Here is a 12,990-nt window from a genome sequence, read left to right on the forward strand (position 1 = left end):
CCTAACCCTAACCCTAACCCTTCCCCTAACCCTAACCCTAACCCTTAACCCCTAACCCTAACCCTAACCCTAACCCTTCCCCTAACCCTAACCCTTCCCCTAACCCTAACCCTAACCCTAACCCTTAACCCCAACCCTAACCCTAACCCGATCCCAAACCCCAACCCTAACACGCCCGTGCCTCCAGCTCTCACGTACGAGACGTGCCTGACCCTCAAATTTCCACCTAATGTAAATAATAATATAATAAAAATAACAAAACATAATACTTACCGTACCTGAAAAGGAAACATTAATAAAAATATACACCATTATCTATACTTACCTTACCTGAAAAAGAAATATTAATATACACCTTAAAGACCTAATACTTACCTCCTATCTACAAAAACTAAATAAACTCATCGAATACAAACACCAAAATTTGAAAAAAGCACACCAAAACAAACAACACATAGTCAAAAATTAATTTAAATTACAATTTTAATAAAATATAATAAATATGACCACAAAAAACAATTATTAAGAATCCTGCTCTCCCATTGGCTGAAATTCAAATTCAAATCCGAAAGATGCAGAAGCAGGACTCTCTGACTGTGTGTCTGCGAGGGAGGGGCCTGAGCAGAGGTGCTGAGGGGAGATACACACGTCTCTCCTCACTCTCTCTTCGCCCTTCGAACAGAGCAGACGTCTCACTAGGAGCAGACACACACACACGTCAGTTAGAGAATATAGGAGAAATAGCTTTTATTTTGTTTTGTTTTAAACAGGCTGCCTGAAGAAGACCCAGATTAGGGTCGAAACGTTGCAACAAAGCCTGTTATTTAGTTTATCTTTTTCACAACTCTTTTATTTTACAACCCGAATTGTGGTTTTATTTTATTTTCATTTTATTTTCAAAAAAAACAAAAAAGGACCAAAAAAAACAAAAATATATAGATTTAACCTAACACTTACCTGTTAAAACATGAGGGGATACAGTGAGGACGCTGGCTGGACCGAGGTTCGCTACCGCCGTGGCCGGCTTGACCACCGCGGAGAGGTGCGAGCCTGGGCTTACAGCCGCAGCAGACGTCACTCTCCCCCGTACGGCCGCTCACGCTCTGGCCCGGGACAGAGGCCCTCCTACGCCTCTGTTACCCGTGGCAGGCGTGGCGAAGGCTTTCGCCAAACCTTTGACCAAGGCTACAAGCCACAATTTTTGGAAACCCGGGCTCCTTACGGACCTAGAACAAACAACACAAATAAACACAAGCAGTTCACGAGAACACAGTACAACAACAAGTACGTGAACAGCAACAGAAATGCATACAACAACAGAAACACGTACAACAACAGAAATACATACAACAACAGAAACACATACAACAACAGGAACACGTACGACAACAGGAACACATACAGCAACAGGAACACATACAACAACAGGAACACGTACAACAACACGAATAGGAACAATCAACAACAGCGTGGCGAGGAGGAACGGTCGGACGACCCCGACTTTGTTGGGAAGGTGCGTGTGATACACACGATCATTAAAACTGTCCACCACCTGAAAAACGTGTCGGCGGACGAACCTCCCTCTGCCATCGCCAAAATGGGACAGTCGCTGGCGGACAACATCAAGCCAGCGGCCCCCACTCCTCACACGCAGGCACTGATAGAGGGGAACGCTAAGAATTGGGCCTTCACCACGGTCCTGATTCTTAGAGACCACTATCAGGGGGTCATGGAGCAGGAGGTGGGGAAACTCACCCACATGTCTGCACACCACTGGCGGAGGCCCTTTGAGGTGGCTTCATCCTGGGCCCGCAGAAACCTGGGTCGCCGCCTGGAGGAGGACACATTGAAGCAGACAGAGGCTCTGTTAGTGGCTGGGGTCCCACAGACCACAGACACACACACACCCACACTCACACAAGCACCCACACACACACCCACACTACCAACCACACACACACCCACACTTCCAACCACACACACACAGACACCCACACTCACAGCTCCAGTCACACAAACACCCTCACCTGCACCAACGGCGACTCAAACAGAGTGCGTGCCCCCCACCCTCATCATCCCCCCCGTCCCCCTCACCGTGACCCCTCCTCGGGACAACGTCATGGTCGTGAGGGCGGACATTGTCCCTCAGCGCCCGACTATGGTGACCTCCGTGGCCACCATGACGGAGCCTGCCCGGGGAGACTGGTCCCCGGTGATGGGAGAGGACACCCCCCTCCCCCCTGCTCCTCAGGAGACCTCACCTAAGGCCCAGAGGGCCACACGCACTCCAGCCAGGGTCGACAGACCACCAAACCCCTGTGTGTTCGAGGGCTTGGACGAAGACATCAGTCCGAGTCCTGCCCTCGTGCCACCTTCGGGCAGACTGAGGTCAGCTGTCCAGAAAAAGCTGAGTTTGGGGCCAAAAGCAGCGGCTCCTGAACAAACAGCACCACCTAAAAAAACACAAACACAAACACACACAGACAGCACTCCACAGACACCGACATGTAGACCAAGCAGACACATAAACACAAGAAACAAAATGAAGGACTGGAACCTCAGTGTGACGAAAAAGTGGCTTATCATGGGAGACTCGAACGTCGCCAGGATCCCACCCTGCGACATCGAGGGGCTGCAGATCGACAGCTTCCCAGGGGCCACCTTCAGACACGCTGAGGCCATCCTCTCCAGGACCATCGTCTCCGCCACGGTGGAGAAGGTGATCCTGTCCTTCGGCCTAAACAATAGAGGCCAAAACATTCAGCAGACAACAATTAAACAGATGCAGGCAGCAGTGAGGGCTGCCACCAACAAATTTCCTCAGGCGGAGATTTGGGTGCCCTTAATTAATTATTCTGGGGCCCTGCCTGTCTCGGAGATGGATGCCCTCCTCCGCCTGAACGAGTACATCCAGAAAAATCAAAAGTACATCCCCAAACTCCCCAACAGCTCCTTTAAGACAGTGGAGGACAAAATCCACTGGACGAAGGACACTGCTGGTCTCATGCTGCAGCATTGGGGCCAGCACTTAAACTAGAAATCCCCAGAAGCCTGCACGCACAGGAGGGGACTAAAAATGTTTTAGTTCTGGCCAAAAAATTCACACCGACGACCCCACAATTGACCCTGCTTAACAGGGGCCTAAATTTTATTCCCACAAAGGGCAGCAATAAGAACCTCATAGAACAGAGCAGATTTGACTTACAGCAATACCACAGACAATTAAAATTGGCCTCACACTTCCAAAATAAACAACAAACAGAGCCCCCTAAATTTACCCCATCCTCCACATGGACTCCCCCTGCTGGCACGCTACCGCCAGAGCTCACTGCCCTCATCACGGCTGATGTCACTCATTTCGACCAGCACTTCAGGCTCAGCCACAATGAGCCAAACCTCAGCCCTGAGGAGGTGGCTGCACTAGAGGAGCTGAAAAACAATAAAAATATTGTTATCAAGCCGGCTGATAAGGGCAGTGTAGTGGTCATTATGGACAGGGAACAGTATCTGTGGGAGGGGTATAGACAGCTTAACGATCCAAAATATTATTCTAAATTAGTGAAACCAATATTTCCGGACACAATTAAATTAATACAAAAAATTATAGAAAACCTGTACATTAAAAAATTTATAAATTTCAAACAAAAGACTTACCTTATGGGCACACCTGAACCCAGGCCCAGGCTGTTCTATATGCTTCCCAAAATACACAAAGATCCTGCAAAATGGAGTAGGCCACACGAAATCCCTCCAGGCAGGCCTATTGTGTCGGACTGCAGCAGTGACACATACAACACGGCTGAATACATCGACTTCTTCCTGAACCCCCTGTCGACCAAACATGAGAGCTACATTAAAGACACATATCATTTCGTTGAAATTATTAGGAGCCTCCACATCCCACATGACGCCATGTTATTTACTATTGACATTGACAGCCTGTATACTAATATTGACACACAGGAGGGCATACAGGCTGTCAAAAACACATTCTATAAATTCAAAAACAAAAAGAGGCCAGACAAAGAATTGATTCAGTTATTAGAGATTAATTTGACTAGGAATGATTTTGTTTTTAATGAGGATTTCTTCCTCCAAATTAAGGGCACGGCCATGGGGAAGAAATTTGCCCCGGCATACGCCAACATTTTCATGGCTGAGTGGGAGACATCAGCCCTGGCCTCCTGCCAAAAGAAACCCCTCCATTACCTCAGATATCTGGACGATATCTGGGGTGTCTGGCCCCACTCAGAGGAGGATTTCCAAGTTTTTTTACAGACCCTGAACACCCACAACCAGTCCATCACCCTCAAATCCACCACCAGCTACACCTCGGTCGACTTCCTGGACACCACCACCTACAAAGGAGCGGGGTTCAGGGAGACAGGCAGGCTGGATGTGAGGGTATTTTTTAAGGAGACAGACACTCACGCTCTGCTCTTTAGAACCAGCCACCATCCCAAGCACACCTTTGCTGGGCTGGTGAAATCTCAGCTCCTGAGGTTTCATAGGATTTGTAGTGACAAAGGGGATTTTAAGCAGGCCACAAAAACGCTGTTCTCAGCTCTGGCCACTAGAGGGTACCCTCGCTCCTTTTTAAGGAAAAGTCTCAAGACTTTTCTGGAGAAAAGGCCAACACAGACCTCTCCAATCCTCCCCTTTGTCACTACATTTTCCCCGTCAACTGTGAAGCTTGTGAGGGTCATTAGGGGTCATTTCACCTCCTTTATGGCAGACACACAGGGGCTGCAGGAGAGGAGGATCATTGCAGCCTTTAGAAAAAATAGGAATCTCCAATCCTATTTAGTAAAGGCTAAACTGCCGTCTCTGTTGACCTCTGCACCCAGAGGTCACAGACAATTTTTCAAGCACCAGACATGGCTGCAAAACAAACACACAAAAACAATTTTTCACTGTCAGCTGCGGGGAAGCCCTCTCACCAGGAATTGTGTTTACCTGGTTACCTGTGCCACCTGTGGGGCAAAGTATGTTGGGGAGACAGGAAACACAATCCTGGTGAGGTTCACTCAGCACAGATATAATATTTTGAGGAAGAAGGAGACTCAGAGGCTGGTGGTGGGACACTATGTCCTCCACGGATGGGACGCGGTCCGTGTCTCTATCCTGGAGGCCAACCCCAGATGGAGCGTGGCTCAGAGGCGGAGGTCCGAACGCCTCTGGATTATGAGGCTGGGCACGCGACATCCCCACGGCCTCAATGAGAAGTAGGGCATGGTCTCTCTGGGGAGCTGTGATGGCCAGTGCACTGGATCGGGTCCCCTAACCCTAACCTTAACCTTTCCCCTATCCCTAACCCTAACCCTAACCCTAACCCTTCCCCTATCCCTAACCCTAACCCTTCCCCTATCCCTAACCCTAACCCTAACCCTTCCCCTAACCCTAACCCTAACCCTAACCCTTCCCCTAACCCTAACCCTAACCCTTAACCCCTAACCCTAACCCTAACCCTAACCCTTCCCCTAACCCTAACCCTTCCCCTAACCCTAACCCTAACCCTAACCCTTAACCCCAACCCTAACCCTAACCCGATCCCAAACCCCAACCCTAACACGCCCGTGCCTCCAGCTCTCACGTACGAGACGTGCCTGACCCTCAAATTTCCACCTAATGTAAATAATAATATAATAAAAATAACAAAACATAATACTTACCGTACCTGAAAAGGAAACATTAATAAAAATATACACCATTATCTATACTTACCTTACCTGAAAAAGAAATATTAATATACACCTTAAAGACCTAATACTTACCTCCTATCTACAAAAACTAAATAAACTCATCGAATACAAACACCAAAATTTGAAAAAAGCACACCAAAACAAACAACACATAGTCAAAAATTAATTTAAATTACAATTTTAATAAAATATAATAAATATGACCACAAAAAACAATTATTAAGAATCCTGCTCTCCCATTGGCTGAAATTCAAATTCAAATCCGAAAGATGCAGAAGCAGGACTCTCTGACTGTGTGTCTGCGAGGGAGGGGCCTGAGCAGAGGTGCTGAGGGGAGATACACACGTCTCTCCTCACTCTCTCTTCGCCCTTCGAACAGAGCAGACGTCTCACTAGGAGCAGACACACACACACGTCAGTTAGAGAATATAGGAGAAATAGCTTTTATTTTGTTTTGTTTTAAACAGGCTGCCTGAAGAAGACCCAGATTAGGGTCGAAACGTTGCAACAAAGCCTGTTATTTAGTTTATCTTTTTCACAACTCTTTTATTTTACAACCCGAATTGTGGTTTTATTTTATTTTCATTTTATTTTCAAAAAAAACAAAAAAGGACCAAAAAAAACAAAAATATATAGATTTAACCTAACACTTACCTGTTAAAACATGAGGGGATACAGTGAGGACGCTGGCTGGACCGAGGTTCGCTACCGCCGTGGCCGGCTTGACCACCGCGGAGAGGTGCGAGCCTGGGCTTACAGCCGCAGCAGACGTCACTCTCCCCCGTACGGCCGCTCACGCTCTGGCCCGGGACAGAGGCCCTCCTACGCCTCTGTTACCCGTGGCAGGCGTGGCGAAGGCTTTCGCCAAACCTTTGACCAAGGCTACAAGCCACAATTTTTGGAAACCCGGGCTCCTTACGGACCTAGAACAAACAACACAAATAAACACAAGCAGTTCACGAGAACACAGTACAACAACAAGTACGTGAACAGCAACAGAAATGCATACAACAACAGAAACACGTACAACAACAGAAATACATACAACAACAGAAACACATACAACAACAGGAACACGTACGACAACAGGAACACATACAGCAACAGGAACACATACAACAACAGGAACACGTACAACAACACGAATAGGAACAATCAACAACAGCGTGGCGAGGAGGAACGGTCGGACGACCCCGACTTTGTTGGGAAGGTGCGTGTGATACACACGATCATTAAAACTGTCCACCACCTGAAAAACGTGTCGGCGGACGAACCTCCCTCTGCCATCGCCAAAATGGGACAGTCGCTGGCGGACAACATCAAGCCAGCGGCCCCCACTCCTCACACGCAGGCACTGATAGAGGGGAACGCTAAGAATTGGGCCTTCACCACGGTCCTGATTCTTAGAGACCACTATCAGGGGGTCATGGAGCAGGAGGTGGGGAAACTCACCCACATGTCTGCACACCACTGGCGGAGGCCCTTTGAGGTGGCTTCATCCTGGGCCCGCAGAAACCTGGGTCGCCGCCTGGAGGAGGACACATTGAAGCAGACAGAGGCTCTGTTAGTGGCTGGGGTCCCACAGACCACAGACACACACACACCCACACTCACACAAGCACCCACACACACACCCACACTACCAACCACACACACACCCACACTTCCAACCACACACACACAGACACCCACACTCACAGCTCCAGTCACACAAACACCCTCACCTGCACCAACGGCGACTCAAACAGAGTGCGTGCCCCCCACCCTCATCATCCCCCCCGTCCCCCTCACCGTGACCCCTCCTCGGGACAACGTCATGGTCGTGAGGGCGGACATTGTCCCTCAGCGCCCGACTATGGTGACCTCCGTGGCCACCATGACGGAGCCTGCCCGGGGAGACTGGTCCCCGGTGATGGGAGAGGACACCCCCCTCCCCCCTGCTCCTCAGGAGACCTCACCTAAGGCCCAGAGGGCCACACGCACTCCAGCCAGGGTCGACAGACCACCAAACCCCTGTGTGTTCGAGGGCTTGGACGAAGACATCAGTCCGAGTCCTGCCCTCGTGCCACCTTCGGGCAGACTGAGGTCAGCTGTCCAGAAAAAGCTGAGTTTGGGGCCAAAAGCAGCGGCTCCTGAACAAACAGCACCACCTAAAAAAACACAAACACAAACACACACAGACAGCACTCCACAGACACCGACATGTAGACCAAGCAGACACATAAACACAAGAAACAAAATGAAGGACTGGAACCTCAGTGTGACGAAAAAGTGGCTTATCATGGGAGACTCGAACGTCGCCAGGATCCCACCCTGCGACATCGAGGGGCTGCAGATCGACAGCTTCCCAGGGGCCACCTTCAGACACGCTGAGGCCATCCTCTCCAGGACCATCGTCTCCGCCACGGTGGAGAAGGTGATCCTGTCCTTCGGCCTAAACAATAGAGGCCAAAACATTCAGCAGACAACAATTAAACAGATGCAGGCAGCAGTGAGGGCTGCCACCAACAAATTTCCTCAGGCGGAGATTTGGGTGCCCTTAATTAATTATTCTGGGGCCCTGCCTGTCTCGGAGATGGATGCCCTCCTCCGCCTGAACGAGTACATCCAGAAAAATCAAAAGTACATCCCCAAACTCCCCAACAGCTCCTTTAAGACAGTGGAGGACAAAATCCACTGGACGAAGGACACTGCTGGTCTCATGCTGCAGCATTGGGGCCAGCACTTAAACTAGAAATCCCCAGAAGCCTGCACGCACAGGAGGGGACTAAAAATGTTTTAGTTCTGGCCAAAAAATTCACACCGACGACCCCACAATTGACCCTGCTTAACAGGGGCCTAAATTTTATTCCCACAAAGGGCAGCAATAAGAACCTCATAGAACAGAGCAGATTTGACTTACAGCAATACCACAGACAATTAAAATTGGCCTCACACTTCCAAAATAAACAACAAACAGAGCCCCCTAAATTTACCCCATCCTCCACATGGACTCCCCCTGCTGGCACGCTACCGCCAGAGCTCACTGCCCTCATCACGGCTGATGTCACTCATTTCGACCAGCACTTCAGGCTCAGCCACAATGAGCCAAACCTCAGCCCTGAGGAGGTGGCTGCACTAGAGGAGCTGAAAAACAATAAAAATATTGTTATCAAGCCGGCTGATAAGGGCAGTGTAGTGGTCATTATGGACAGGGAACAGTATCTGTGGGAGGGGTATAGACAGCTTAACGATCCAAAATATTATTCTAAATTAGTGAAACCAATATTTCCGGACACAATTAAATTAATACAAAAAATTATAGAAAACCTGTACATTAAAAAATTTATAAATTTCAAACAAAAGACTTACCTTATGGGCACACCTGAACCCAGGCCCAGGCTGTTCTATATGCTTCCCAAAATACACAAAGATCCTGCAAAATGGAGTAGGCCACACGAAATCCCTCCAGGCAGGCCTATTGTGTCGGACTGCAGCAGTGACACATACAACACGGCTGAATACATCGACTTCTTCCTGAACCCCCTGTCGACCAAACATGAGAGCTACATTAAAGACACATATCATTTCGTTGAAATTATTAGGAGCCTCCACATCCCACATGACGCCATGTTATTTACTATTGACATTGACAGCCTGTATACTAATATTGACACACAGGAGGGCATACAGGCTGTCAAAAACACATTCTATAAATTCAAAAACAAAAAGAGGCCAGACAAAGAATTGATTCAGTTATTAGAGATTAATTTGACTAGGAATGATTTTGTTTTTAATGAGGATTTCTTCCTCCAAATTAAGGGCACGGCCATGGGGAAGAAATTTGCCCCGGCATACGCCAACATTTTCATGGCTGAGTGGGAGACATCAGCCCTGGCCTCCTGCCAAAAGAAACCCCTCCATTACCTCAGATATCTGGACGATATCTGGGGTGTCTGGCCCCACTCAGAGGAGGATTTCCAAGTTTTTTTACAGACCCTGAACACCCACAACCAGTCCATCACCCTCAAATCCACCACCAGCTACACCTCGGTCGACTTCCTGGACACCACCACCTACAAAGGAGCGGGGTTCAGGGAGACAGGCAGGCTGGATGTGAGGGTATTTTTTAAGGAGACAGACACTCACGCTCTGCTCTTTAGAACCAGCCACCATCCCAAGCACACCTTTGCTGGGCTGGTGAAATCTCAGCTCCTGAGGTTTCATAGGATTTGTAGTGACAAAGGGGATTTTAAGCAGGCCACAAAAACGCTGTTCTCAGCTCTGGCCACTAGAGGGTACCCTCGCTCCTTTTTAAGGAAAAGTCTCAAGACTTTTCTGGAGAAAAGGCCAACACAGACCTCTCCAATCCTCCCCTTTGTCACTACATTTTCCCCGTCAACTGTGAAGCTTGTGAGGGTCATTAGGGGTCATTTCACCTCCTTTATGGCAGACACACAGGGGCTGCAGGAGAGGAGGATCATTGCAGCCTTTAGAAAAAATAGGAATCTCCAATCCTATTTAGTAAAGGCTAAACTGCCGTCTCTGTTGACCTCTGCACCCAGAGGTCACAGACAATTTTTCAAGCACCAGACATGGCTGCAAAACAAACACACAAAAACAATTTTTCACTGTCAGCTGCGGGGAAGCCCTCTCACCAGGAATTGTGTTTACCTGGTTACCTGTGCCACCTGTGGGGCAAAGTATGTTGGGGAGACAGGAAACACAATCCTGGTGAGGTTCACTCAGCACAGATATAATATTTTGAGGAAGAAGGAGACTCAGAGGCTGGTGGTGGGACACTATGTCCTCCACGGATGGGACGCGGTCCGTGTCTCTATCCTGGAGGCCAACCCCAGATGGAGCGTGGCTCAGAGGCGGAGGTCCGAACGCCTCTGGATTATGAGGCTGGGCACGCGACATCCCCACGGCCTCAATGAGAAGTAGGGCATGGTCTCTCTGGGGAGCTGTGATGGCCAGTGCACTGGATCGGGTCCCCTAACCCTAACCTTAACCTTTCCCCTATCCCTAACCCTAACCCTAACCCTAACCCTTCCCCTATCCCTAACCCTAACCCTTCCCCTATCCCTAACCCTAACCCTAACCCTTCCCCTAACCCTAACCCTAACCCTAACCCTTCCCCTAACCCTAACCCTAACCCTTAACCCCTAACCCTAACCCTAACCCTAACCCTTCCCCTAACCCTAACCCTTCCCCTAACCCTAACCCTAACCCTAACCCTTAACCCCAACCCTAACCCTAACCCGATCCCAAACCCCAACCCTAACCCTAACCCTAACCCTAACCCTAACCCTAACCCTACCCTAACCCTAACCCTAACCCTAACCCTAACCCTAACCCTAACCCTAACCCTAACCCTAACCCCTAACCCCTAACCCTAACCCTAACCCTAACCCTAACCCTAACCCTAACCCTAACCCTAACCCCTAACCCTAACCCTAACCCTAACCCTAACCCTAACCCTAACCCTAACCCTAGGCCGTGCAGCTCAGGCGCCAGGGCCCCACGGCGCGTGACGGCCTGACCGGACGCATCTTCAGGCAGATCGAAGGTGAGGGGCCGGTCAGGCCGCACAGGCTGAGGCAGCAGAGCACGAGCAGGCTCCAGCTGCTCCTCTGTCGTCTGCTGTGCGCTGGGCCCTGGCACGGCCGCAGACAGCTGCTCGGTGGTGAAGGCCTTGCTCCTCTCGTTGTGCCTGAAGAGGTAAAAAACATTCACATAAAAAGCTTGTGGTCAGCATCTTCTGTCCACAATCGACCTGTCATCAACCCAGCACGACAGACGGAAACACACGAGTCTCACCACTGCATGACTGTCCGCCTGTTGACCTCGTACAGCTGGAGGGGGGCGGCTGCCAGGAGGGCCCGATGACCGTAGACGTTGTCTCTGATCATGCTGTAGTCCCTCAAGACAGCTTGCCAGCGGTTCACCCGGGTCCCAGCGATGGTGCGTCCCTCGTAGTGGATGCGGCACAGCTCCAAAAAGATGGCCTCCACTATCCTGCTCACCTTCGGAGACAGTGCCGCACCGGAGCCCTGGCCCAGGAAGGAGCTGCAGAGAGAGAGAGAGAGAGAGAGAGAGAGAGAGAGAGAGAGTAACTCAAACAAACGATCCAGACACCGGAAGATCAGGCGGAGAGCCGAGTCCAAACGCGGACACGTACCGAACGCTGCTGTCCAGGCCCACAATGGCCTTGACCTTTCTGTGTCCCGCCTGGAACCTCCCCGATACCGAGCGGTCCTGGTGGTGAGGCGGGAAGGAGACGGGCACCTTGTCCCTGTCGGACAACATGTCCCACAGGGCGACCACCTCCGCCACCTGCCGCTGCGTCACCCAGGCCTGGAGACGCAGCCCCACCAGGGCATGGGCCAGACGGACGGCGTGCTGGTACCCGCCGTGGCCATTGGGGCCGATGACATCCTGCGGCAGACAAAGACGAGTGTTAGAAAGAATGGTAACAGAGACGGGCTTTTACTGGAGGAGTTCACAACACGTTGAGTCAAGTTACCTGCTCCTCCTGCACCTCCTCCATCTGGGCCTCGACAGGGGCGCCAGCGGGGGCCTCGACGGGGGCGCCAGCGGGGGCCTCGACGGGGGCGCCAGCGGGGGCCTCGACGGGGGCGCCAGCGGGGGCCTCGACAGGGGCGGGTTAGGGTTAGGGTTAGGGTTAGGGTTAGGGTTAGAGTTAGAGTTAGGGTTAGGGTAGGGTTAGTGTTAGGGTTAGGGTTAGGGTTAGGGTTAGGGGTAGGGTTAGGGTTAGGGTTGGGGTTTGGGATCGGGTTAGGGTTATGGTTAGGGTTAGGAGTAGGGGTAGGGGTAGGGTTAGGGTTAGGGTTAGGGGTAGGGTTAGGGTTAGGGTAAGGTTAGGGTTAGGGTTGGGGTTTGGGATCGGGTGAGGGTTTTGGTTAGGGGTTTAGGGTTAGGGGTAGGGTTAGGAGAAGGGTTAAGGTTAGGGGTTTGGGTTAGGGTTAGGGGTTATGGTAAGGGTTAGGGGTTAGGGGAATTGTTAAGGTTAGTGTTAGGGTTAAGGATAGGGGAAGGAATAAAAGATCCCACCCAGTGTGCTGGCCATCACAGCTCTCCGGAGAGACCATGCACTACCTCTCGCTGAGGCTTTGGGCATCGGGTTAGCCTGTACTCTTTTGGTTATGAGTGAGTGAACAATTAAAAGATATCAAAGTGGTGCAACCCTGTGTGAGCCCGTGCCTTATGTATGTTCATACGAACGACACGCAGCCTCCTAAAGATGCCTCTCTTTCCTTTACCTAACACTCAACAAATAAAGACT

At 50.3% G+C, this 12,990-nt stretch overlaps 1 protein-coding gene across 1 annotated transcript; it reads right to left on the reverse strand.

The window, feature by feature from the left end:
• Positions 1-11,175: 11,175 nt before the first annotated feature.
• On the reverse strand, positions 11,176-12,250 carry LOC306819465 (uncharacterized protein; the record flags this gene model as incomplete). The annotated part of the gene is made up of 4 exons (XM_079373269.1): positions 12,211-12,250; positions 11,866-12,122; positions 11,505-11,753; positions 11,176-11,397 (listed from the first exon to the last, which is right to left on the reverse strand). Coding segments are annotated over exons 1-4 (752 nt in total), but the record flags the coding sequence as incomplete, so codon positions are not given.
• Between the last annotated feature and the right edge of the window lie 740 nt (positions 12,251-12,990).

The sequence above is a fragment of the Symphodus melops genome, assembly GCF_947650265.1.
Source record: "Symphodus melops genome assembly, contig: scaffold_67, whole genome shotgun sequence".
Lineage (NCBI taxonomy): Eukaryota > Metazoa > Chordata > Actinopteri > Labriformes > Labridae > Symphodus > Symphodus melops.